At 51.7% G+C, this 27,106-nt stretch overlaps 2 protein-coding genes across 4 annotated transcripts; one reads left to right on the forward strand and one right to left on the reverse strand.

Moving 5' to 3' along the window:
- Nucleotides 1–1,930: 1,930 nt before the first annotated feature.
- Nucleotides 1,931–7,104, forward strand: LOC125338516 (sialic acid-binding Ig-like lectin 11). The gene is made up of 10 exons (XM_048329357.1): nt 1,931–2,398; nt 2,566–2,829; nt 3,267–3,314; nt 4,197–4,454; nt 4,634–4,681; nt 4,771–5,028; nt 5,450–5,546; nt 5,824–5,905; nt 6,752–6,962; nt 7,064–7,104. Exons 1-9 carry the CDS (start codon nt 1,939–1,941, stop codon nt 6,935–6,937), a joined length of 1,701 nt encoding a protein of 566 aa, XP_048185314.1. The 5' UTR covers nt 1,931–1,938; the 3' UTR covers nt 6,938–6,962; nt 7,064–7,104.
- Nucleotides 7,105–9,016: 1,912 nt separating this feature from the next.
- On the reverse strand, nt 9,017–24,866 carry Vrk3 (VRK serine/threonine kinase 3). 3 transcript variants are annotated; one of them, XM_048329360.1, is made up of 16 exons: nt 24,804–24,866; nt 24,086–24,170; nt 21,477–21,539; nt 20,743–20,882; nt 19,389–19,538; nt 18,400–18,594; nt 17,876–17,946; nt 16,768–16,834; nt 16,043–16,127; nt 15,065–15,170; nt 14,713–14,805; nt 12,653–12,785; nt 12,452–12,572; nt 10,663–10,721; nt 9,526–9,685; nt 9,017–9,292 (listed from the first exon to the last, which is right to left on the reverse strand). In XM_048329360.1, exons 4-15 carry the CDS (start codon nt 20,879–20,881, stop codon nt 9,537–9,539), a joined length of 1,368 nt encoding a protein of 455 aa, XP_048185317.1. In that variant the 5' UTR covers nt 20,882; nt 21,477–21,539; nt 24,086–24,170; nt 24,804–24,866; the 3' UTR covers nt 9,017–9,292; nt 9,526–9,536. The 3 variants fall into 3 exon arrangements, with proteins under 3 accessions (XP_048185317.1, XP_048185316.1, XP_048185319.1); XM_048329359.1 differs by having other exon boundaries at nt 24,661–24,846; XM_048329362.1 differs by lacking the exon at nt 21,477–21,539 and having other exon boundaries at nt 24,661–24,846.
- Between the last annotated feature and the right edge of the window lie 2,240 nt (nt 24,867–27,106).

Here is a 27,106-nt window from a genome sequence, read left to right on the forward strand (position 1 = left end):
AAGGCCTCCTGTTCACCCTCAGCTTTCCCACTCAGCTAGCACCACTTGAGTCACACCTCCACTTTTGGCTTTTTGTTAGGTTTTTCTGTCTGAGATGGCTTCAAATCTTTATACTCAGATCTCAGTCTCCTAAGTGGCTAGGATTATTGGCATGAGCTACTAGCCCCTGACAAAACTTTTTTTTTGGCCAGTCCTGGGGCTTGAACCCAGGGCCTGAACTTCCTTTGCTGAAGGCTAGCACTCTACCACTTGAGCCACAGTGCCACTTATGACTTTTTCTGCCTATGTGGTACTGAGGAATTGAACAAACCCAGGGCTTCATGCATGCTAGGCAAGCACTCCCACCACTAAGCCACATTCCTAGCCCCTCCTTTACTTATTTTAAATAAAGAAGGGGACAGTGCAGCATGCCTGGCAGCCCAGCTGTGCAGGACACATAGAAGGAGGATCTCAAGTCCAGGCTGACTAGGCATAAACAGATGATTCAAAACATAACTAAAAGCTAAAAGGGCTAGGGGAGCAGGGTTGAAATCATAAAGGGCCTGCCTAGGGGCTGGGGATATAGCCTAGTGGCAAGAGTGCCTGCCTCGGATACACGAGGCCCTAGGTTCGATTCCCCAGCACCACATATACAGAAAATGGCCAGAAGCGGCGCTGTGGCTCAAGTGGCGGAGTGCTAGCCTTGAGCGGGAAGAAGCCAGGGACAGTGCTCAGGGCCGGAGTCCAAGGCCCAGGACTGGCCAAAAAAAAAAAATAAAAAAAAATAAATAAATAAAATAAAGGGCCTGCCTAGCAAGCACAAAGCTATGAGTCAACCCCCCCCCCCCAAAAAAAAATCTAACCAAAAACATGGGGCTATTGTTTAGCTCAGCCCTATACCACTTGCACGGCGTGCACAGGGTCAATCCCCAACACAACAAAAGCAACACAAAGAAAAGGAAGGAAACAGGGCTGGGAATGTGGCTTAGCAGTAGAATGTTTGCCTAGCATGCATGAAGCCCTGGGTTTGATTCCCCAGCACCACATACACAGAAAACGGCCAGAAGTGGTGCTGTGGCTCAAGTGGCAGAGTGCTAGCCTTGAGCAAAAAGAAGCCAGGGACAGTGCTCAGGCCCTGAGTCCAAGCCCCAGGACTGGCAAAAAAGAAAAGGAAGGAAAAGAAAACCCTGGCAAGCCCAGTGGAATTGTACCCTACAGTTTGTCTGCCAATGTCTGTCAGGAGGGTGGATGGGGATGCAGTGAAAGGTTGGGGTCCCAGGAGAGTGGCCCCTGTGAGGCAGAAGTTGGGGTGTCAGGTTCTCACCCTACTACATGGAGTAGATTGCTTGAGTGAGTAAATAAACCAATGAGTGAACTAATGAAGGAATATATGAGTAAATCAATGAACAAGTGAATAAGCTAATGGATGAATGTTTCAACAAAGGGGTAAATGAGCTGGGCACCAGTGGCTCCCTCCTGTAATCCTAGCTACTCAGGAGACTGAGATCTGAGGATCTCGGTTCAAAGCTAGCCCAGGCAGGAAAGTCTGTGGGACTCTTAATTCCACTTAACCACCAGAAAACCGGAAGTGGCACTATGGCTCAAAGTGGAAGAGTGCTAGCCTTGAGCTGAAGAGCTCAGGGACAGCAGCCAGGCCCAGAGTTCCAGTCCCAGGACCCCCCCCCCCAAAAAAAATGAATGAATAGATGTTTGAAGAATGAGTAATGGAGCGAATTAACAGAGCCCCTTTCACTCATCTGTGGCCATTGCTCCCCTGTCCCCCTGGGAGCACTGACCATCCTGCAGGGGACCAGGACAGCAACTTCTGGCTGGGACAAATTCCTCTCTGTCCCCTGTCCTAGGCGTCATCTGAGAAAGCAGAAGTTGAAAAAAAGATCTGTGCAGATGAGAGCATTTCTGCAGTTCCTCTTTGACGGAGATCCCAGCCCAGTCCCTGAGATGCAGCGGCTGCTCCTGCTGCTCCTGCTGGCAATGGGGGGCTGGGCGGGCAGGCAGGTGCCCCGAGGAGGGGTCCTGCCCCAAGCTCCAGGGCAGCAGCTGAGGGTGCAGGAGTCCGTGACAGTGCAGGAGGGCCTGTGTGCACTGGTGTCCTGCTCCATCCTCTACTCCCGGGTGGGCTGGGACCCGTCTGTGCCCGCCTATGGCTACTGGTACCGGAGAAGGAGAAATTCCAGTTTGAACACAGACCGAAACGCTCTCGTGGCCACCAACAACCCAAGCAGAAGAATACCAAAGAAAATCCAAACTACTGCTTTCCACCTTGTGGGGGACCCGGCAGCCAACGACTGTTCCCTGAGAATCTCAGGACCCCGGTTGAATGACAGTGGACTCTATTATTTTCACCTGGAGAGAGGAGAAAAATTCATCTATGAAAATGACCTCACGGTGAATGTGACGGGTAAGAGACTGTCCCCACGAGGGAAGTTAGGAACAGTTAGGGGACAGATGGGCCAGGGACAAGGGGGAAAAGTGTGATCTGTAGAGCCTGGGCTGTTCAGGGTTCAGATGTGTCAGAGGCTCATGGGGGTCCCCTGTGCATGTGGCTTCTCCTTCTGTCCTCACCAGCGCTGACACAGATTCCCGACATCCACATCAAAGAACCCCTGGAGGCCGGCCGCCTCAGCCACCTGAGGTGCTCCATGCCTGGGGCCTGTGAGGGGGCCCTGGCCCCTAATATCTCCTGGAGTGGGATAGCCTTGAAAGCCTACACCTCCCAGAATATCACGATTATCCCCCGGCCCCAGGATCATGGCTCCAACCTCACCTGTCGGATGATCTTTCCCAGCATTTGGGAGTCCAGAGAAAGGACCGTGCAGCTCAGTGTGTCCTGTGAGTGCAGGGGAGAGAAGGTGGGGGTGCCATGGTGGGGAGGGATTTTGATGCCCTACTTTCCCATGTTCAAATCGGGTCCCCCCATTGGAGATGGCATTAGGTGGGGGTGAGGTCATGGGGGAGGGGTGCCCTCAAGAAGGGGCATGTATACCTAGATGAGGCTCCAGGAGTCACCTGTACCCACAGCAGCACAGACAGAAGGTACCGCCTTGACCATGGGATCAAAAACAGGGGGCAAGTTTCTGTCACTGATAAGCCCTGAGAGAGAGGCTCAGCCTGAGTCCTGAGGGTCACAGGGCCTCCCAGCCCCCCAGCCTGAGGTGGGGAACGTGGGTCAGGTCTGGTCCGCTTCCTGTTTTGTGTTCCTGGTTCCTGAGTGGCGGTGCGGAGGATGGCCAGCTGTGGGCCCAGCCCTCACTCTGTCTCTCTGCCAGATGCTCCTCAGATTGTGGCCATCAGCGTCACTGGAGCAGGTGACACAGGTAGGCTGGGTGTCCCTCCTAGGAGGGCGGGATGGGTCCCTGCCAGCCATGAGTGGACTGTCCGTGACTGGAGTGGGTGGGTCAAGATGGGACATGGAGGGGTCTGTCTCTTCTGGATAGGAGAAAATGGGAAATGGGTAGAGTGTGTGTGTGTGTGTGTGTGTGTGTGTGTGTGTGTGTGTGTGTGTGTCCCAGGGCTTGAACTCAGAGCCTAGGCACTGTCACTAAGCTTTTCTACTCAAGTCTGATGCTCTAGCACTTGAGCCACAGTTCTATTTCTGGCTTTTTGACAATTCATTGGAAATAAGTGTGTGGTTTTTTTTGCCAGTTCTGGGGCTTGGACTCAGGGCCTGAGCACTGTCCCTGGCTTCTTTTTGCTCAAGATTAGCACTCTATTTGAGCCATAGTGCCACTTCCAGCTTTTTCTGTATATGTGGTTCTGAGGAATCGAACCCAGGGCTTCATGTATACGAGGCAAGCACTCTACCACTAGGCCATATTACCAGCCCTGGAAATAAGTGTTTCATGGACTTTCCTGCCCAGCCTGGCTTTGAACTGTGATCCTCAGAACTCAGCCTTCTGAGTAGCTAGGATTACAGGCATGAGCCACTGGCACTTGGCACTTACTTTTGAGACAGGATCTCATAATATAGCTCAGGTTGACCTCAAACTCCTCATCCTCCTGCCTCCACATGCGAAATGACAGGTATGAGACACCCAGGCTGCCTGCCGCCACGCATCTCAGGCCCTTGTGGAAGTGTTCATTCTGGTTGTGCTCCAGGCAGGATGAGCATCTGCACCTTTAACCTTCTCCTGGGAAATTTGAGGCAGAGGATTTTGCCACTGCAGAACCTTCCCTCTTGCTCCCCTCTCTCTCCCGAGAGTCCCAAGGAAACACCATGTATGTGGACGCCCAGAAAGGCCAGTTCCTGCAGCTGCTCTGCACTGCTGATGGCCGGCCTCCTCCCACGCTGACCTGGGTCCTGAGGAACCGAGTCCTGTCAAGGTCAAATGTCACAGGCCCTGGAAGCCTGGGGCTGGACCTGTCTGGGGTGAAGGCGGGAGATGCCGGGCGCTACACTTGCCATGCCGAAAACAGGCTCGGCTCTCGGCATCGCGCCCTGGACCTCTCCGTGCAGTGTGAGTGGACCAGAGGAGAGCAGAGGAAAGGGCAGGAGAGGGGATAGGAGAGGGGACATGGGAAGGGATAGGGGAGGGGGCAGGGCCCCAGAGATGCCAGGGGCCCCATGAGCCCAGGGCCTAGGTTTGTGTCTGAAGCACAGCTACAGGGACCCCTGGCCGTTGTGTCTCCATTGCAGACCCTCCGGAGGAGCTGAGAGTGACCGCTGCTCAAGGAAACACGACAGGTGGAAGGGGACAGAGGAAGCCGGGCCTCTCCTGCCCTTTAAGGATGGAGGTGAAGGAGCCCCACATCAATTTCTCTCCCTTCCCCTAGAGCTGGAAATCCACAGGAACGGCTCGTCCCTCCTGGTCCTGCAGGGCCAAAGCCTGCGCCTGGTCTGTGTCACCCACAGCAACCCCCCCGCCACGCTGAGCTGGGCCCGGGGTTCACAGACCCTGAGCCCCCGCTGGCCCACAGACCCCGGGGTCCTGGAGCTGCCCGTGGTCCAGGTGGAACATGAAGGAGAATTCACCTGCCGGGCGCAGAACCCGCTGGGCGCCCTGCACATCTCCCTGGGCCTCTCTGTGCACTGTGAGTGGAGGAGGGGACACCCGGGCCTGGGAGCAGGGGACACCTGCTGGCCCTGTCCTCCCCCAGACCCCCCCCACTCCTGGGGGACAGAGGGCCAGTGGCAACACCTCAGTCACTGTCACTTCCAGTTCCTCCAGTGCCCCGGGGCCCTCTGGAGGGGCTCAGCTCCAGCCTCGGCTCAGCTGCAAGGTTAGGAAGCCTGGGGGCACAGTTTAGAATTATGGGGGAGAGAAAGTTTTGGGGGAACACAGGCTAGGGCTAGTGGTCAGAACAGGTGGCCAGATTCCCTGGTCACCAGAGTCCCTGGTCTGTGGCAGGCTGAAGGAGGAAGAACAGGAAATAGAGTTGTATGGAGGACCGTGAGGGTTCTGGGGTTTGGGTGGGGGAGGGAGGTGTCACCCCTAAACCTTCTGCCATGCAGGGAAGGCAGCGCCGGTGGGGCTGTTTGCACTGGGGGCTGTGTGTGGAGCCAGCGGGGTGGCCTTGCTGTTCCTCTGTGGCACCATTGTCTTCTGCAGGTGAGGGAGGTGAGGGGGTCCGGGGGGGTGGACATAGCCCACTCCAGCCTCACTAGAGGCTCTGGCCAGGGCACAGCTTGTGAACACTAGGCTCAGGCCAGAGGAGGCGAGCCCAGGTCTGTGCCCATCCCTGGCTCTAACTCCTGGGAAGGGTCCCCACTGGTCACCTGGAGGTCATCTGCTAGGACTGTCCCAGTCCCCGGGCTCTTTAGGTCCTGTGGTCCCACCTTGGGCTCTGAGCCCAGGGGGGACCAAAAGGGCCTGGCCTCCTCTTCAGGGTGAGGACCTGCAGGAAAGAAGCTGCCGGCCCACCCGCCACTGCGAAGGTTGCCTGCTGCACCCCAACACCCTCCCAGAAGGTGAGGGAAGAGCTTGTGTCCATCTGGACTGGCTGGTCATCTCCCAGGATGCCCATGGCCATATTCAGTGATGACATGTCTAGACAGGCCATGTGTTTATGTGTTTGTGTGTGTGTGTGTGTGTGTGTGTGCTGGCCTGGAGCTTGAACTCAAGGCCTGAGCCCTGTCCCTTAGCTTTTTTGCTCAAGGCTCATGCTTTACCACTTGAGCCACACCTCCTCCACTTTTAGCCTTCTGCTGGTTAATTGGATGTAAGAGTCTCTCAGATTTGTCTGTTTGGGCTGGCTTCAAACTTCAATCCTTAGATCTCAGTCTGCATGGACACCTGCCCTTGGCTCCCAATTAGACTTTTGCTACTGGGCCTCCATGGACTCAGCCCCCAACCCGGTGGCTGGAGGCCTCTCCTGGCCAGGTTTCCTGTCCACTGACAGAGCTCAGGCTGCCCCGGCAGGGCCCCTCCCACTGCCGTCTCTTCATTTCTCTCTGAATCTCAACCCCTTTCCCTCTTCTTGTCCCTCTTCTGTGATGCAGGGTGCCAGCTGGAGCCATTCCACAGGGCAATAGTTCCCAGGGGTCAGAATGACTAGGACTTGAGTCTTGCTCTGACCACTGATAGCTGGGTTTCTCCCCCTCCCCCACCATGGACTCCTGTGAAGATTTTATGAGACCTAGTCAATTACCAGGAGGCAGGCATTCAATCTCAGCTAGGTTTGGAATGAATGAATAATGCCCAACTAGTGTTTGGGAAGTAACAGATGAAAATCTAATAGCTATGGATCATCCTGCCTCTCTCCTCAGTCCCCATAACCAGATTTGATCCTTTTCTCACCCCGACTCCCCCACTAGGGTCACCTGAAGGAATCCAGGCCAGCCATCCCACCCCCTGTGGTGGCCAGGCCCACTGTGGAGGAGGAAGAGCTAGAGCTCCATTATGCCTCCCTCAGATTCTCTAGGCTGAGGCTTCCAGAAGCCGGGGACTCCCATGACTCCGCCACCGCCACTGAATACGCGGAGATCAAGATCCGCAAATAAAGCGCATGGCGTGCAAGGCACCCAGGTGAGGGGAGGGTGGGCTCCCGGGGAGGGTGGGCTCCCATCACCATCAGTCTCCTCCCCTCTGCACACTGGACACCAGGAACCCATCTGTCTATCTGGCAGGTTTCATGAGGCCCAGAGGAGGTGATTATTGTGGCCCCTGCAGGGCTGCGCATGCGTCATGGCCTGAGTCTCTCAGATGACAGTCTCCTACAGCTCCCTACACACCCCATGTGTTGATGGCTGGGGGGGGGGCCCTGGATCCCCCTACAAACCCCCAGTCTCTTGCTCTTCATACAATTCTTATTTGGTCCTCAAAGTTAAAAATCTAGGCATGTAAATTGCTTATTTTTCTCAAAATTCTAGTTTCTTGGTCATTTTGTCTTTTTATTTTTTTTCTTTTTGTCAGTTGTGGGGTTTGAACTCAGGGCCTGGGCTCCATCTTGAGCTTTCCCCCCCACTCCCACTAAAGCCTTCTGTTTTTCTGGGGGTTAAGACAATAGTCTTAAGGGCTGGGCACAGGTGTCTCATATCTATAATCTTAGCTACTCAGGAGGCTGAGGTCTGAGGATCACGGTTCAAAGCCTGTGCAGGAAAGTGCTTGAGACTCATATCTCCAATTATCCACCAGAAAACCAGAAGTGGCTGTGTGGCTCAAAGTGATAGAGCACTAGCCTTGAGCAAAAACAAAACAAAGCAAAAAAAAAAAAAAAAAAGAGCTCAGGAACCAGGGTTGCTGGTGGTTGATGCTTATAATCCCAACTATTCAGGAGACTAAGATCTGAAGATCACAGTTCAAAGTCAGCCCAAGCAAGAAAGTCCATGAGGGCTGGGGATCTGGCCTAGTGGCAAGAGTGCTTGCCTCGTATACATGAGGCCCTAGGTTCGATTCCCAAGCACCACATATACAGAAAATGGCCAGAAGTGTCGCTGTGGCTCAAGTGGTAGAGTGCTAGCCTTGAGCAAAAAGAAGCCCGGGACAGTGCTCAGGCCCTGAGTCCAAGCCCCAGGACTGGCCAAAAAAAAAAAAAAAAAAAGAAAGTCCATGAGACTTATTTCCAATTAACCACCAGAAAACCAGAAGTGGTGCTGTGGCTCAAAGTGGTAGAGTGCTAGCCTTGAGAAGCCAGGCACTGAGTTCAAGCCCTACGACTGACCCATCCCCCCCCAAAAAAAATGCCTCACAGACTTTCCTCCCTGGGCTGGCTTCAAATCTTGACCCTCAGATCTCAGCCTCCTGAGTCGCTAGGATCACAGGTGTGAGCCACCAGCACCTGGTGTCATTGTCTTTTTGTAGATTTACATCTAGAAGTTCTTCAGTTGTATCTGTGCCCCACACCGCTTGTTTCCATGGCCACACCCAGCTTCATCAGTCCTGTTTTCCTGTAGCCTCTCCATTGGTGAAAAATCAGTCAACACAAGCACAGTAGGCCAGGTATTGTTCGTGTGCTAGCACAGTTGGCTCCACTCCACTCTTGGAGGCCTGAGTGGCTCCTTGACCCTCAATGGTATCTTACGTCTCCCCAGCAACCACTTCTGATAATGGGGCCATTGGGAAAAAAAAATGTCACTGCAATTTTTGCTTGTTCTTTTGGTGCTGGAGTTTGAACTCAGGGCCTTGCACCTATGTAAGCAGGCACTCACAGCTCAAGCCAGGCTCTCAGTGCATTTGGCTTTCTTTTTTCCTTACTAGTGCTAGGGCTCGGACTCAAGGCTTGAGTGCTGTCCCTGTGGTGCTTTTGCTCAAGGGTACTCTACCACTTGCTCCACAGCTCTACTTCTTTTTTGGTGCTTCACTGGAGATAAGTGTGTCACAGACTTTCCTGCCTGGGCTGGCTTTGAACTGAGATCCTCAGATTTCAGCTTTTGAGTAGCTAGGATGACAGGTGTGTGAGCTACCAGCCCTCAGCTTATGTGTTTGTTTGAAGACAGTCTCAAGTTTGTACCACTGTGCTAGGCAAAACTTTTGAGTCAATGAATGAAAGCTGGAATGGATGGATGGAAGACTGAGAGACTAGATGAATGGAAAAAAAGCTAAACTTTTCCCCAAAAAGGAACTTTTCTAGACATGCACTCTTCAAGCTCCAATAAAAGAATTTATTACTAAAGCTTAGTAGTTCGGGAGGCATGGGAGCCAGTGGGGGGCTGGTGTCCTCACCGCGCATAGCCTCTGGCCGTTGGAGACCACAGGAGAGGCAGGAGGGAGGTTCACATTACCAGGAGGCTCACTTGGGTGAACTGATATTAAACAGGACTAAAGAAATGCCTGGAATGCACATTCATGGGATTTTTCTAGAAGCTTCTCTGTGATCAAACAGCAGGTCACATTACTTCATTCTTTAGTTGAAAGTTCTGGAAAACAATAAAAATGGGTATTAGTGTCATATTCATTCAGAGAGAGCCTTTATATCGTGTCAGGCCACTAGCAGGTAGTGGGGCACAGCCATGACAGGGTCAGATGCTTTGTGGTGCATGGGGCGCTGGCCCGGCACACCACCTGTGCGGCCTCTGGGAAGCCATCTTTGCAGCCCTGGGTGGCAAAGGTGAGAAGAAGATGGAGGGATGAAGATGCACAAACTCCCCACCTGGATCCCACCTAAGGCACCATGTGGAGGTCAAGGGGGTCGTAGGGCGATGCCCGCAGGTCCTGTAGGAGGGCTTCTAGATTGTTCCTCAGCACGGCATAGGGCGGCTTCTCATCATACTTGAGGTCCATCACCATCCTCAGGTACTCTTTCAGGGTCTCTGTTAAAACACCCCAGTATTGGAAGAGACTGAGACGTGCCCTGGCCCAGAGCTGTGCCCAGAGGCAGTGGCAGGCGCAGGCCACCCCCCACCCAGGCTCCGGTGTGGCCAACAGCACTTTGGCTCAGTGTTTACTCTGTGCGAAGGAAAAGGAACATGATGTCTGTTTGTGTCTGTTTCTGCCTCCAGCTGACAGAGACAGAAGCTCTTCAAAAAGGGACATTACAATTATAAGAAGCATCCCCCAAACTGAGTAATTGATTGACCAATCAAACAATTCCATGAGATAAGTGCTGGCATTTTATATTGGCCAAACCAATATAGCACAGCTGTTAAATGCAGCTGCTGTTGGCCTGAGGCCTGTCAGAACAGGGGAGACCAATGTCAACATCAAGTAAGAAAAACAGGGTACTGAGCAAAATGGATTAAGGTGGGCTAATTTTCTGGTGTAGTGGTGCACGCCTTTAATCACAGCTATTCAGGAAGATCACCAGTTCTAGGCCGGCCCAGGCAGCATTAGCAAGACCCTGTCTCAAAAGCAAAATATTGATGTGTGGTAGAGGGCCGAGGAGAAGGCTGAAAAGAAATGAGAACTTTTCATTGTGTGTGTGTGTGTGTATGTGTATGCGTGTGCGCGTGCGCACACGCTGCACTTGTGGGGCTTGAACTCAAGGGGCCTGGTGTTATCCCTGAGCTTTTTTGTTCAAGGTTAGTCCTCTACCAGTTGGGCCACAGCTCTACTTTTGGCTTTTTTGGTGATTAAATGGAGAGAAGAGTGTCAAAGACTTTCTGGCCTGGGCTGGCTTTGAACCTGGATTCTCAGATCCCAGCCTCCTGAGAAGCTAGGACTATAGGTGTGAGTCTACTGGTGTCCAGATCAAGACCTTGAATTTTTTTAAAAGAAGCCCATCCCGAGATGTAGCTAGCCACCGGATCCTGTGCAAGGCCCACCTGAGCCCTCCCCTTGCAGGCTGTACCTGAGGGCCTGACGCAGTGGCCACACAACCTCATGAGGGACTCTGGGTTGTCGCGATACCTGGAGGGACAGAATCTCGGGTGAAATGTGTTTTAGAGAAGAGAGAGGAGCAATCTTTCAAGATGCACCCACAGGCCATCCTGGTTATTTGAAGCTGTGAGGCTTCTCAAGGTACCGTGAACACTGAGTCAGTGGACTCGGAATCATGGCTCCCAGGGGAAAGCAGAGTGGGGTCCCTGGGCCCTTTGACTATAGCATTTCACCAGCCAATCCATACCTAGCAGTAGCCAGACATAGAAGTGCACATCTGTAATCCCAGCATGTGGAAGGCTGAGGCAGGACTGCAAGTTCCAGGCCACTCTGGGCTATTCAGTACCATCTCAAAAAACCAACCCAACCCAAAACAACAGATGGACTACCTGCTTACTCTTTTTCTCTTCCTTAAAACACTTAGAAAAGCTCAAAATCCATTCCTCAAATCCAGCCTGCAATTTCGTGTCAGCCCTGCTCCCCATGACCTACACTTCCCCAGTCTTTCCTGCCTTCGAACCGGCAGTCCCCAGCTCCGTCCTCCTGCTCCTCGATGCTTTGCCTCATATGCTCAGCCCCGAGCTCTGGGCCCAGCTCCAGCTTCCTCCCATATGGTCATTTTCCTTCTCCCTTCAGCCCTCTGTGCAGTGACTACATCCCACCTGGCAAGGGCCTGCACACCAGAAAGCTTGTGGGAGCGAGGCTCTTTGCTTTATGCATGTCCCTCCCACAACCACTATGTGCAAGCAGTGGGTACACACTTGCTTGGCCACACACACCAGTGAGTCCTGTTAAGGGGCCAGGTCAGGGTGCCAGGAAATGAGCATGCAGCAGCACCGCCCCCTCGTGGTCCTTTTGGTTACTGCATTGAGGTCAGTTCTGGGTGAGCTGTGGCCTTTAGGGATGGCGGGCATTGCCTCCCCTCCATTTCCTCTCCTTGGAAAGCCTTCGCAGCAGAGGCTTGGGATGGAGCTCTGTAGTTCTTCTGCCTGCACTGTGACCTATCTGATCGATGGCAGGGTGGAGGCGCGGACCCCCTCTGGAAAGCCCTGGGCTCTGGGTCTCCCTTCAGTTTTCACTTCTGCAGGGGAAGGTGGTCAGCTGTCTCCTGGACAACTCCTGGGCAGCTGCTACCCTCCAAATCTGCACCGCCAGGGTCGCCCAGGGGCCAGCACACCCCTGTCTTCGGTGCTGAACTGCAGCCGCAACGGACTCTAGCACACCTGTGCACTGTCCTTGGTGCTGAGCCGCGCCCCAGCCGGCACATCCGGCGCCCCGCTGTCCTTGGTGCTGAAAGCACATGACACTCCTGGGGCTGAACTGTGGGCCCGCCCCTTCCCTCAGGCAGCCCTTTGGCACTGAACATTCTAAGCATGCTGGGGCAGGACTTGAGGATATCTCATGCACAGGTGAAGCAGTGATTCTGGACTCTGGGAGTGTGTCTGTGCTGGGTCTCCCCTGCAGTCTGTGAATGAATGAATCATCCCCTGGTCCCCAAGCCATGACTACACGAAGAAGTCATGCCTAGCACCCTAAATCCTTCCCTAGCCTGCGACATGGGTATTTCCCAGACCCCAACACACAGAAAACACCAGGGCTCATAGAAGCCAAGCTGCTAACCCAGCACTCCACAGCACTGGGCCCTAAATCAGACCCCAGGGCGCATGCCTGAGGCTGTAGGCCCCTATGGCTGGCTCTGTGCATGCCCGTATGCTCCCCCATGTTCAAGGGTACTGGGTGCTGCAGGCTCCCACACTCACTTCTGTTTCTGCTTCATGATGTTCTCGGCGTTGGGAAGACAGTTTGTCCACGGCAGGGACCCATACAGCCACTTCAGCATACAATATCCCAGGGTCTGGAGGTCGCTGCGGCGGGAGGGCCCTGGGGAAGGGGAGCAGGTCTCAGCAGTGCCTGCCCTTCCATGGGAAGTGTCGCCCAGTGCTCAGCCCTAGTACCCTTACCACAGCCCCGGTGCACATCCAGGCTAATGAACTCCAGGTCCCCCTCGTGTGGCCTCCTGCTGCCTTCTATGTAGGCCACGTGTCTGCCACTTGGGCAATAGCGGAAGGAGAAGCCATAGCCCACCAGGGTGACCTGTGGGCATGGGGGCACAAAGATAGGTTAGAACAGACTCTGAGGCCATGAAATAACCATGAAACAATCCATCAATTACAGAAGCTGTGTCTGATTGTCATTGCTGTGACAGTACCTGAGCGATCTGAGAGGAGAAAGGATTTAACTTGGCTTCAGTGCTTTTTGTCCAGGGTCGGCTGCTTGCGGCCCAAGGTAAGGCAGGGTATTATGGCAGTGGGAATGTGTGAGAGGAGGCTGCTCACCTCGTGGTGGTCAGGAAGTGGAAAGACCACAGAAGGCTGGGACAAGCCATACCTTTCAGTGGCAGGCCTCAAAGCTGGGTGTGGTGGCTCATGCCTGTAATTCTGCTATTCAGGAGGCAGAGGATCATGAGTTGGAGGCCAGTCAGGCCCTCCGGCCCTACCTCAAAACACCACAAAAGGGAATGAAAACAGACAGGATGGGGGAGAACAATGGAAGGGGTGACTTGGATCAATAAACACAGGACATTTTGATGGACACCTTCAACTGTAAGCCCTTCTACAACCTTTTGAAGTTCAGAAATAAAATTATAAAAAGAGGCCCGTCTCCAATGAGCCATTTCCTCCACTGGGGCCCAGCTCCTAATTTCCACCACCTTCAAGAATCCCCACCGCTTTATGGCACAGATGGACTCCCCTGTGGATGAGCTCCCAGGCTGCCACACTCCTCCCACAGCCCCTGCGAACACCGAGGTTCCAGAAGCAAACTTCACACATGAGCCATTAGGGAGGCCTTCATACAAAGTCCTAACAGTGACGTTTTCTAAAACTTTTATTTACTTGTTTATTTTTGCCAGCCCTGGGGCTTGAACTCTGGGCCTGGGTGATGTCCTGGAGCTTCTTTTGCTTTGGCTAGCACTCTACCATTTGAGCCACAATGCCACTTCTGGATTTTTCTGTTCATGTGGTATGGAGGAATTGAATCCAGGGCTTCATGTATGTAGGCAAGCACTCTACCACTAAGCCACCTTCCCAGCCCTCTAAAACTTTTAGAACCATTGCATGCTCACAGTTAAAGTGAGAGAAAGATATGAAAGGAAAAGGGCCCAAACCAACCTCCACCTTTCCCTGAGCCAGCCTTAACCACCACCTGGCATGGGTGAGAAGGGGAAGGCTGCTTCTAGAGGAAATGCCTCAGGCCTAGAAGTGTGTGTGGGTGTGTGTGCACGTGCTGTTTACCATTTAGTGTCACAAGAAATGTTTACAGAAAATCTTGTGTACATATCTTGAAAAGTCCCATGGAACTATGGTAAGGATCTTCTAAGAGGAACTGGCGGGTCCCCATAAGGGGAAAAAGGTTATTTCTACCTTTAACTCATTCTTAACTTTCTCCACCCAAGGGTCAGGAACAGTATTGTTTAGTTTGCATTATTTCAGTATTGTTTAGTTTGTTTAGTTGACTATTAGGGAGATTGAGTATCTTTCTTATTTAACCTACAGATTTCTTTTTATTTTATTTTTGTTGGTCAAGGCCTGGGCACTGTCCCTAAGCTTTTCTGCTCAAGGCTAGGGCTCTACCACTTTGAACCAAAGCTCCACTTCCAGTTTTCTAGTGGTTAACTGGCAAGGAGAATCATATGAACTTTCTTGCCCAGGCTGCTTTTGAACCATGATCCTCATATCTTAGCCTCCTGAGTAGTTAAGAATACAGGTGAGAGCTACCAGTGCCTGGCTTGTGGATTTCTTTTTCTGTGCACTACTTTTTATCCTTTGCTCATCTTTCTAGTAAATTCTTGTCTCTTCTTATTTAGTCAAAGGAACTCTATATGTAATGGATGGCAATCCTTTGTTTGCAAGAAGCACTGTGAAGTCAATGGCGGTTTGAGGGTAGGTGAGATCCTGAGCTCAGAGCCCTTCGGAAGAGTGTAGGTGAGGGCCGAGCATCACAGGGACTGGCTGATGCTTACCTGACTCAGATCCTCTGGATTCACAAAGACACATGCAGCTGTCAGATTTCCATGAACATACTCGTTTTCATGGAGGAACTCCAGGGCATCCAGCTGGAAGCAGAGAGCACATCAGTTGGGCCTGCCTGCCACAGAGAGGCTCTAATGCAAAGGTTGGTGGGAGACCCTCCCTGTTAGGCCTGGGGATTCAGCACTGCATGTGAGCCTTGTTATGGCAACATGGAGTCCCCTGTCTTAGACTCGCCGGCAGGGTGAGGGCCTCCAGGTGGCAGGAAGGGGGCGCTGTCCCAGAAGTGCAGAGAATCAACAGCCTGAGGGAGGAGGTCTGAGCCTGCCTGCCTCAGGCACCTACCAGGCGGCAGGCCAACTGGAGCACACACTTCTCTGATACCACGTGCCTTGAGCTGTCATCCAGGGCTGATTGGAGACTCCGCCCAAGGCTGGGGAACACCAAGAACCTGGACAACAGGGGAGTGGGACTTAGAAGCTGCTTCTGCTTGGGCTGGGGATATAGCCTAGTGGCAAGAGTGCCTGCCTCGGTATACCCGAGGCCCTAGGTTCGATTCCCCAGCACCACATATACAGAAAACGGCCAGAAGCGGCGCTGTGGCTCAAGTGGCAGAGTGCTAGCCTTGAGCGGGAAGAAGCCAGGGACAGTGCTTAGGCCCTGAGTCCAAGGCCCAGGACTGGCCAAAAAAAAAAAAAAAAAAAAAAAAAAAAAGAAGCTGCTTCTGCTGAAAGTTCTGGCTCCCTGCTTGGGTCTGCAAATGACCAAAGGGAACCAAAAGCAGGACAAAAACATGGCATCCATCACTGCCTCCATTTTGCTCTGAACATTCTCTCTTCGGGCACCTCAGTTTCCTGGAACAGCAGCACATGGATGGATGGATAAATGGTGTGTGTGTGTGTGTGTGTGTGTGTGTGTGTGTGTGTGTGTGTGTGTGTGTACAAGCACATTAGTGTCATCACCGGAAGCTTGAACTAAAGGACTGGGTGCTATACCTTAGCTTTTTTGCTCAAGGTTAGCACTCTCCTTTGAGCCACAGTTCCACTTGTGGCTTTTACGTGGTTAACTGGAGACGTGAGTCTCATGAACTTCCCTGCCTGGGCTAGGTGGGCAGTCAGACCTCACATGGAACCCTAGAACTGGGCCTCCATGAGCATCCCAGGACTCAAGTGGGGGAGGGAGGAATGCAGGCCCCAAGGGAAGACAGTGGCCAGGGCACTGCAAGTCCCCTGTACCTGGGGGAAAGAAGGGTTGAGAACAGCCAAGCCCAGGCAGAAGGAACTGGCAATGGTGGGATTGGAGGGGGGGGGGTGGATGGCTCACCTGTATTTGTCCTGGTGAACACCAAAACCGATGCAGGTGGGGATGGCGAGCAGTGGGGTTGAGTTCAGCTTCTTCCATTTGCTCACTGGGGGAGGCGGGCTCAGGGTCACACCTTACCCCCACCCTGCCCCCACCTCAGGCCCAGAAACCTCACACCGACAGAACAGAAGTGAAAAGTGACAGAACTTAGATGACCCTGGGTCTCCTTGTTGGAGACACAATCTTTGTGGGTGGGGAAAGGGTGCACCCAAGTGACTCAGGAAGGCTTGTAACCCACATGTACAGATGACTTCTGAGAAAGCACATGTAAATCTGGAGCAAATGGAAGGGTTAGAACAACGGAGCCCAGAGCTATTTGCTCTGGATACTCAGGAGGCTGAGATCTGAGGATCAAGGTTTGAAGCCAGCCTAGGCAGAAAAGTCTATAAGACTCTTATTTCCAATTAACTACTAAAAAGCTGGAAATGGAACTGTGACTCAAATGGTAGAGCATCAGCCTTGAGCATAAAAGCTTAGGAACAACGCCCAGGCCCTGAGTTCAAGCCATAGTATGGTATGAGCCAAGTCATTTGTCCTCTGAGGCCCAAGGGTGACAGGAGTAAAGGCTGTGGGGATGGAAGAGCTGCAAAGCTGGGTCATCTATACAACGGGGTGGGAGGGGGAGCTAGAAGCTGTGAGCAAGTTAGTGGCCCTAACTCTGTCTGCTGCCCTTTCCTGTGGAGTACCTTGCAGAGACTTGGCTGCCCTCTGGAAGAAGTTCTGCTCATTGAACAGGCGTCCATCCTTAGCATCCTGGTAGGGATCAGAGGGTAGATGTCACACTGAACTCTCAGACAAAGGGCTCATGTCACCACCGTTACCCCAGAGGAGTACCAGGGATGAGCAGGTTCTTCGTGTCTCACTATGAGGCCTAAACTGCCCAGAGTGTTGCACATGAGCCTGTCTCAAAGGCTGTGAGCTCATTCCAAGTACTCACATTCATTCTCATTTTCTTTTTTTTTTTGCCAGTCCTGGGGCTTGGACTCAGTGCCTGAGCACTGTCTCTGGCTTCTTTTTGCTCAAGGCTAGCACTCTACCTCTTGAGCCACAGCACTACTTCTGGCTTTTTCTGTTTATGTGATACAGAGGAATCAAACCCAGGGCTTTGTGCATGCTAGGCAAGCACTTTACCGCTAAGCCACATTCCCATTTTCTTATGATAGGTTCCACAAGATTTCCCTAGACAAGTAGCTTACAGCTAAAACTACATTTCCCAGGTTCCTCTGCAAAAATGCAAAAATCACATATCCAGGTTCTAGCCAAGGAAGATATGGACACAAGAAATGTGAGCAATGTTCAGGTCATTCCCTTAAAAGGACAGGATGTCAGACTGGGCAGGTGGCTTAGTGGTAGAGTGCTTGCCTAGCATGCATGAAGACCTGGGTTCCTCAGTACCACATACACAGAAAAAGCTGGAAGTAGTGCTGTGGCTCAAGTGGTAGAGTGCTAGCCCTGAGCAAAAGAAGCCCTGGACAGTGCCCAGGCCCCGAGTTCAAGCCCCAGGACTGGCAAAAAAAAAAAAAAAAAAAAAAGGCTAGGATGTTGATGTTAGCTCTTGCATCATTCACCCTTACACCTGCTACTTGTCCTGCCCCCTCAGCCCCCCTCGGGAGCTCCCTGCTGGTAAGGACTGGCCCAGCTATCTGTGTCTATGTCCTGCCCAGGGCTCCACTGCTCCCGACAGGCCAGAGGCACCCTGGTTTCAGGCCAGGCTCTCCCAGCTTGCAGAGGTGCTTAGAGCTCAATGGTCCTTCCCTGCTGATCTGCCCACCCACTGCCCAGGGACCAACTCACCAGTTTGAGGGAGAAACGATGTTTCCCAGGCCTGGTCCTTGACTGGCTGGCAAATGCAGAGGCAGGCTCAGCTGTGGAGGAACAGATGTGAGGGAAGAAGGTCATAACCCAGGGGAAGGCCAAAGTCCTAACTGGGGTGGGGGTGGGGGGAAAGTCAGGGCTGTGGCTTCCAAACTTCCCAGCAGCAAGGTCCTAACTGGGGAAAGTCAGGGTCATTGCTCCCAAGCTTCCCAACAGTCAGCAGCAGCCCCCTGGGTTTCCATGAGGCAAGTGCATTCTTGGTGTTCAACACCCACTTCTGCCTTTTTTTTTTTTCCTTTTTGTACAGGAAATGGAATCCAGGACCTTGTATAAACTAGGCAATTGCTCTATTACTGAAGCCACATGTTTGATTTTGTTTTATTGAGACTGGGTTTCACTAACTTTGCCCAAGCTAGCCTGCAGCTTGTGTTCTTCCTATCTCCACGGTGAGGTGCAGGGTTCCACCCCCGTTCTCCCATGGTGAGCGCCCTGTGCCTGGGTACCTTCATAGAGAATGCCCTGGTCGTCCCTGCTCTGGAAGGCCTCCAGCTTCCAGCGCTGCCCACTCTTGTCTGTCAGCTCTGTCCCTGTAGGCAAAGCCTCGAGCGAGGTGGTCACTCGGCTCCGCTTCAGTGTCTGAGGGCTCTGCCTAGGGGACTTTGGGCTGCTTCTGGGGGTTGAGGGTCTACTCCGGCCCGCTGCAGGAAGACAGAAACCATACAGAAAAGGCAGCATTAGGGGTTGGGATGTGGCTCAGCAGTAGAGCACTTGCCTAGCAGATGTGAGATCTGAGATTCAAACCTAGTACCATCAAACAAATAAAATGCAAATACAGGGAATATTTGGAGAGAAAAGTTGTACAGTGAACAAAATAATTACATGTTGCTTGCTCATTCTTTCATTCATTCAGAAAAATGTTTCCTTAAAGGTCAGGATGTTTGTGTGATGAGTCAGTGGGCCAGTATCACCTGGAGCCTCCCCACAGGACCCCCTGGTGGGAGGAGAGGGCGCGATCTAAACATGTACAGTCAGACAGATACGAGAGCCAGAAACAAGCGGTGAATGACGAAGTCAGGGGAGGCTGCCTGGAGGAGGGTACATTAAAGCTGGGTCTTGTTGGATGAGTACAAGTTTTTTTGCCATAAGGAAAAGGACATTACAGATATTGGCTCCACAGTAAATGTAAACAGGACTTGACCCTGATCTGAGTATAAAGAGGGCCCCGAAATGTGCTAAATAGACATATCACCCACCTCCTGCCCATTATCTCCCCTCACCCCAAGGCACACAATGGCCAACAGGAACTGGGCCAAGCCATCTGGGAGCCAGCTGAGAGCAGTGCATAATAGGAGCAGTGGGGGCTGTAGTGGAGATGGACAGGAGGGGGACTGGAGGCATCTGAGGGTCCTGGCAGGGTGGCCCAGGTAACAGAAGCTTTGTCTCACACATTGTCAGATGATCCATCTAGAGTCAGAGGACTTCTAATTCTTACCTTTGGGTTTCCCAGGGGGACTCAAGGTATCTTCACACTCAGAACTGTGACCATCGGAGAGGAGGGTTGGTTTGCCACAGGGGACAGCATGTGACCACTTCACTTTCTTGGGAGAGGTTTCAGAACTGGAGTTTAACTCTTTCCTTGAGCCTAAAGGCAGAACAGACATGGACCGGAGTTATGAAGGACCGTTAGGCTTCAGCAAATTGAAAGCCTATACTCATGTTCAGCCACGTTCTTCCCCCTTGGACTCTCAAGCTTCCTGCATCTTTTTTTTTTTTTTTTCTTCCAGTCTTGGGGCTTGAACTCTGCTCTGAGGCCTGAGTACTGTCCCTGGCTTCTTTTTGTTCAAGGCTAGCATTCTACCATTTGAGCCACAGCGCCACTTCTAGCTTTTTCTATATATGTGGTGCTGAGGAATCGAACCCAGGGCTTCACGTATACAAAGCGTGCACTTTACCTCTAGGCCATATTCCGAGCCCCAAGCTTCCTGCTTCTTATTTCATTGGTGTCAATAACCATTCCCTTTTTCTATTTATTCTCTCATCTGTGGGGCCTAATGCCACCATTCATAACTCTGTGCCCTCTTCTAGGTAACTGCTTCAATTGTCTTCTAATTCACTAACTTTCACTTCAGCTAGATCTAGCCTGCCATTTAAACCATACGTTGAATTTCTGATTGCAATGAGTGTGTGTGTGTGTGTATTTACATGCATGCACACATATACGTATTTAAAGATGCACATGTGACATATCTCCTTAGGGGTGACATATCTCCTTGGCTGTGTTTGGATCGAGTTCAGGGGAAGAATAAGACAAGAGACAGGAGGGCATGCCTTGTCCATATACAGCAGGGGTCAGCAAGCCAAGGAGTAGGGACCTTTTCTCTGTCAAGGGACCTTGGCATACGTGTGAGAGTTATTCATGGGTCCTACAAGATGATCAACCAGGTAGGTGGGCCTTGCAGAAGCATTTGTATTTAAGTCAGCCTGTGCCAAGTGATTTTGAGGGTCATATACTTCCGACAGGCATAGATAACAAAGATTCCCAGCCCTGATGGTAAGAAGCTGAGGGACCATGTGTGCAGACAGAGCAGCTGGGCCTGAGCCCCAGGTTGCACTATAGTCTGGGTAGGCATCTGTCTGCTTTGCACCACGCTCTAGCATCTCCCCATGCTACAGGAATATGCTCTCAACTTGCTTCTTTCTTTTCTTCCTCTGCTCCCCTCCCCTCCCCTTCTCTTCTTTCCAAGCTAGCCTTGAACTTGTGATCCTTCCTCCAACCTCCACAAGCTGAATCCTAAGATATACAGGCATGCCCCAGCATGCCCAGATAGAAGCCTCTGTATTCTCACCTTGGAAGGATGACTGGAGTGGGCTGACACAGCTCGCTGACCCTTCATATTCCTCTGTAGGCAAAGGGCTCCCACAGTATGGGCAGAACTTGAATGCTGCTTCAACACTTTTGCCACAGTCTGGACAGAAGGAGATCATGCTACAAAACAGAGAGGAGAGTGGGACTGGAACCTGACACCACCATGCCTGCCACTGAACTGTCATCCCAGTTCCCCACAATGACATGCTGTGACCCAAGCCAGTAAGCCCACCTTCATCTTATCTGCAGACTGGAACTCAGAGCCTGAGCACTGTTCCTAAGCTTTTGTGCTCTAGGCTGGTGCTCTGTCACTTGAGGCACAGCTCCACTTCTGACTTTCGGGTGATTAATTGGAGAAAAGAATCTCTTCGACTTGGCTGCCCAGGCTAACTTTGAACCATTACCATCAGATCTCAGCCTCCTGAGCAGCTAGGACTATAGGCCTGAGCCATCAGTACCTGGCTTCCATTGGTTATTTTTGAGGTAGGGTCTTATTTTACCCCTTGTGACCCTCTTAATTGTGCTTCCCTGTGTCACTGAGTTGATAAGCATGTGTGACTAGATCCAGCCATGGTTGAGATGGAGTTTCTTAAACTACTTATTCTTGAGTGGGTTTGCCCTGAACTGCAATGTTCAATCAGAGAGGTGGCAGCAGCAGGAGTGGGCTGTGGGTATGAGCAGGCCTCAGGGGTCATGGGCCCCAGGGGATAGTACCTTTATGGACCCACAGTCTGGTCTTTTCACTCAATGAAGTAGAAACTCCATCCTGATGATGGCCTGGAAGGGAACAAAGGAGCAGGTACTGACGCAGGCTCACTTCACAGGTCAGAGTTGAAAGGGTTAGTGTTTACTGAACACTGGACAAGAAGGCTATCCTTCCTTTTTCTCATCCTCTCCTTCCCTCCTCCTTTCCTCCTCTTCCTCCATCCATCTCTCTTTGCATTCCTCCCATATAACAATAATTACTTAAAAAACAAACAAACCAGTGCCAGGGCTTGAACTCAGGTACTGAGAGCTATCCTTGAGCTTTTGCGTTCAGGGTTAGTGCTCTATCACTAGAGCCACAGTTCCACTTTTGGGTATCTTGGGTACTTAATTGGAGATAAGAATCTCATAGACTTTCCTGCACTGGGTGATGTTAAACCATGACCCTTACATCCCAGCCTCCCAAGAAGCTACAATTATAGGTGTGAGAAAGCAGCACCTGGCATACCAGCTTTATACTGGTGGAGAGAGGATGTCACTTTTTTTTTTTTAGCCTAGGCTAGCTTCAAACCACCAGTATAGTGGTTGGAATTTAATCTGCTGAGGTTTAAATCTGTTTTTTGCCATGTACTTGGGTGATGCTGGACAATTATTATTATTGGATAATTGTTTTTCTCACAGGTCTGGGGATCAAACCCAGGTCCTCACACATGCCAAGCAAGCACTCTGCTTCTGTGTAATATTCTCAGCCCACAGGAATTTTATATCCTCTGTACCTTTTCTCTATTTGTAAACTGAGGCTAATCACATTTACATCTTGGGTTTTGAAGGCTAGCAAACTAACTGATCAGGTCCACTGGGGGGGGGGAATATCCATATATATATCCATATATATTCAACATATATATATATGTATACATATATATGGTCTTTTTTTGCCAGTCCTGGGGCCTGAGCACTGTCCCTGGCTTCCTTTTGCTCAAAGCTAGCACTCTGCCACTTGAGCCACAGCGCCACTTCTGGCTGTTTTCCATATATGTAGTACTGGGGAATTGAACCCAGGGCTTCATGTATACGAGGCAAGCTCTCTTGCCATTAGGCCATATTCCCAGCCCGACTTCTGGCTTTTTTCTGTATATGTGATGCTGAGGAATCAAACCCAGGGCTTCATGCATACAAGACGAGCACTCTACCACTAGGCCATATTCCCAGCCCCTGAAGAAACATCTTTTTGTTGTTGTTGGTCATGAGGCTTGAACTCAGAGCCTGGATTCTGTCCCTGAGTGTTTTTGCTCAAGGCTAGTGATATGCCACTTTGAGCCACAGCATCACTTCCATTTTTCTGGTGGTTAACTGGAGATGAGTCTCACAGACTTCCCTGTCTGGGCTGGCTTCAAACCAGAATCCTCAGATCTCAGCCTCCTAGAGGCATGAGCCACTGATGCCTGGCTACATTAACTATCTTTTTTTTTTTTTTTTTTTTTTTGGCCAGTCCTGGGCCTTGGACTCAGGGCCTGAGCACTGTCCCTGGCTTCTTCCCGCTCAAGGCTAGCACTCTGCCACTTGAGCCACAGCGCCGCTTCTGGCTGTTTTCTGTATATGTGGTGCTGGGGAATCGAACCTAGGGCCTCGTGTATCTGAGGCAGGCACTCTTGCCACTAGGCTATATCCCCAGCCCTACATTAACTATCTTAATGATACCACTCCATTCATTTCTAGCCATGTAGTTAGGAGTTAACTCATAACCCAGGACATTTGCACCTGAGGTTCCCTCTAACCACTCTAACCACTATGGCTTTGCTTTTCATTCTTCAGGTCTCACCTCAACAGTTCTTCCCTGACTACCCCATAAAAAGTACAGCCCCTACACCCAATGGACTCGTCCTCCTTCCTTCATCTTTAACATTGAATGACATCTAACATGGGTTCACATTTCTTTTTTTTTTTTTTTTTTGGCCAGTCCTGGAGCTTGGTACTGGGGCCTGAGCACTGTCCCTGGCTTCTTTTGCTCAAGGTTGGCACTCTACCCCTCAAGCCACAGCACCCCTCTGGCTTTTTCTGTTTATGTGGTTCTGAGGAACTGAGCCCAGGGCTTCATGCATGCTAGGCAAACACTCTACTGCTAAGCCACATTCCCAGCCTCCACATTTCTTTATACTAAGCAGCTGGGGATGGGTGTGTTTCAAACTCCAGAATAACGGCTGGTGCAGTGGTTCTGGGTTCTCAACTGTAAACCTACACATATTTGAGAGGTGATCAGGAGGATTGAGGTTTAAAAGCCAACCTGGGCCTCAATCAAATAAAGTGGCTATGGTGGCAGGTAGCCATGTCCCCCAGTCATTTGGGTGACCTTACATAAGGTCTGAGGCTGCCTTAGGCGAAAACCTAACTGAAAAACAACTAAAGCAGCAACAACAAAAAGGGAAGCTTGCATTTGATAAGCAGGTGCTTCTAACCCTTGAGTTACATCCCCTACTTTTTCCTCCACTTATTGATTGATTGACTGATTGCCTGGGACCAGTCTCCAACCTGGATATTCCTGCACCGCCTCCTGTACCTATTGGGATTCTTGGGAGACACTGCGCTCAGCCTTTTGGTTGCAATGGGATTTCGCTAACCTTTCTCCCAGGCGGGTCTTGAACCACGTTCCTCCTGATCTCTGCCTCCAGAATAGATAGGATTCCAGGCGTGAGCCACCAAAGCCTTATATACAGAAAACATCCAATCAGTATGGACGAAGAAAGGGGTTTCTGAGAGCTGAAGGCAGAAAGTCGCGCTGCCAGTTCAGGACTTAAACCAAGGTTCCGATCCCCAGGCCAGTCTTTCATTACTCGTTTATGTTTTCAACAGAACACTCCCTGATATCCGCTAGGTGTCAACTACTGTGCACAGCGAAAGGAGATTTGCTCCCGCCTCAAGCTCAGGACTGACAGTCGCCTAGGTGACAGCGGGCTCGCAAACGCTCGCAAACGACGTAGGGCAGCGTGGAAGACACAAGTAATCTCCGCCCGCCTCTCTGGCCACGCCCCCACGACAGGCCACGCCCACCAAAAAGGCGAACTCAGTTCGTCCTGTCCCTGTGCCCCGCACGCGGAGCACCGCCTCCCACCGAGGGCCCGGCTGATGTCTCGGGAGCCGAGGCCGAACTGTGGTGAGGGGTTCGGGTTCTTCCGGCTGCTCCGCCTCGCTCTACCCTCCCTCCAGTAGCTGAGAAGGGGTTCGGGTCCTTCCACCTGCTCCGTCCCGCTCCTCTCCCCGCCCCGTGCCTGCGGAGAAAGATGGGTACTTGGTTTCGGCGACCTAATTAGGCCCCAGGGATCAAGACGCAGGACTCACCTCAGTAGCCCCGCGGAAACTTCCGCTAGGGCGGGAGGCGCTGCGCGCGCATCCTCCGCCAAAAGCCGGAAGAAGGCGCGCAGGTGCAGCTGACCTCTAGCGTCCCGGTGGGCTCACCTGGGAACTTCATTTCCCAGACGACCTTGCGGCAGGAGCTAACTCAGCAGGCTGGGGAGGGCGGAGGGATTATTTCCTCATCGCTCACACTCAACAGAGAGGTTTTTAATAATTCTATTGCGCATGTACCAACTTAAAGCCAATAGAAATGAAGTACAGAGATCTCTCCACCAATCAGAGGTTATGTTATTTCTTACACCCCCCCACCCCCTTAACTGCCAGTCGCAGAAATGCTCTTCCTCCACTTATTTCCATGGAAATCCTTTAGCTGACAGCTGTAGCCAAGGAAAAAGCTTTGGGAAGGGCTGGAAGAGGTAAAGTCATTTTACAGGGTAAAAACCAGACCACTTTACTATCACCTACTCCTATTTCTCAGAGTGATCAGCAGGGCGGAGATTGGAAGGGAAGCGATGGATGGCGCACAGTCCTCGGGGAAATGTAGTCTTGGTGCTTGGCGTGAAGGACCCTGGGTAGTGTAGTTCGGAGGAGGACTTGCATGGCCCATGCCCGTGGAGGTGCGAAGGCGTCGATTTAGCTTCGCGGAGGCTGTGGCGGAGGACGAGGCGGAGGCCGCTGGAAGCCATGGCGGGAGGCTAGAGGATTCGGTCCTCCCGGAGGGATGACAGGAGGGCCAGGGCGCGTCGCCTAGGGTGCTGAGTGGCTGGGAGTTCGAGTTCTTTCTTGGAGCCTGGAAGGCTGGGCCCTGACCCCAGGGATTCCCGGCCCTCCCGCACTGGCGGGTGATGGTTGTATTTCAGTTTGGGTTGAGGAAATGAAGGAGCGGGCTGAGTTGCTTGAAGCAGGATAGACTCTTGAGGCATGAATAGGAGTTAATGAAGAGGTGGAAACCAGTCTTGGGGATTGAACTCTGGGCCTGGGCCCTGTCCCTGAGATGCTGTTGCTTCCTTTTCTGCCAGTCCTGGGGCTTGGACTCAGGGCCTGAGCACTGTCCCTGGCTTCCATTTGCTCAAGGCTAACAACACTCTACCACTTGAGCCACAGCACCACTTCTGGCCTTTTCTGTATATGTGGTGCTGAGGAAACGAACCCAAGGCTTCATGCATTCAAGGCAAGCTCTCTTACCACTAAGCCACATTCCAGGTCCCCCTCCCCCCCACCTTCTTTTGCTCAAAGGGAGCTCTCTACCTCTTGACCCACAGCACCACTTCTGGCTTTTTTGAGTAGTTTATTGGAGATAAGGGTCTCACAGACTTTCCTGCCCATACTGGCTTCGAATTGAGGTCCTCAGATATCCTGAGTAGCTAGGATTATAGGCATGAGCCACCAGCGCCCAGTGTATTTTACAATTTATTTGAGAGCTTTCTGTCCTGTGCCAGGTCCCATGGCAATCATTACAGACTTCTGTTTTAGTCTGGTCAGATCCTTTCCCCTCTTATGAGCCTTAGTTTCCACATAATCAAACGCCAAGAGACAACCAGAACTTTTTCCCCCTTAATTTACAGCAAACTCAAACCTACATTCCCCACCCCCTCCCCCCCCCCCCCCCGCCCTTGGCAACAGAATCATCTCAAGAATATGAGTATTTTTCAGATTTTACAAAAATAATAGAGTGCATATTTCATAATGCAGAGTCTGGAGCCAATTCTTTTTTTTTTTGCCAGTCCTGGGCATTGGACTCAGGGCCCGAGCACTGTCCCTGGCTTCTTTATGCTCAAGGCTAGCTAGCACTCTCTCACTTGAGCCACAGCGCCACTTCTGGTCGTTTTCTATATATGTGGTGCTGGGGAATTGAACCCAGGGCTTCATGTATACGAGGCAAGCACTCTTGCTACTAGGCCATATTCCCAGCCCTGGTGCCAATTCTTGATTGTCAAGTATTTCTGTAAGATGGGCTGGGAATATGGCCAAGTGGTAAATACCTTGCCTTGCATACATGAAGCCCTGGGTTTGATTTCTCAGCACCACATAAATAGAAAAAGCCAGAAGTGGTGCTGTGGTGAGCCACAGCACTTGAGAGTGGTAGAGTGCTAGCCTCATGCAAAAAGAAGCCAGGGACAGTGCTCAGGCCCTGCATTCAAGCCCCGGGACTGGCAAAAAAATTTTAAAAAAAGTATTTCTGCAAGAAAAAGCATGGTGTATTCACACTGATGAAAAGATGTCAAGGGGGCTGGGAATATGGCCTAGTGGCAAGAGTGCTTGCCTCGTATACATAAAGCCCTGGGTTC

The sequence above is a fragment of the Perognathus longimembris genome, chromosome 20, assembly GCF_023159225.1.
Source record: "Perognathus longimembris pacificus isolate PPM17 chromosome 20, ASM2315922v1, whole genome shotgun sequence".
NCBI classification, from domain to species: Eukaryota; Metazoa; Chordata; class Mammalia; order Rodentia; family Heteromyidae; genus Perognathus; species Perognathus longimembris.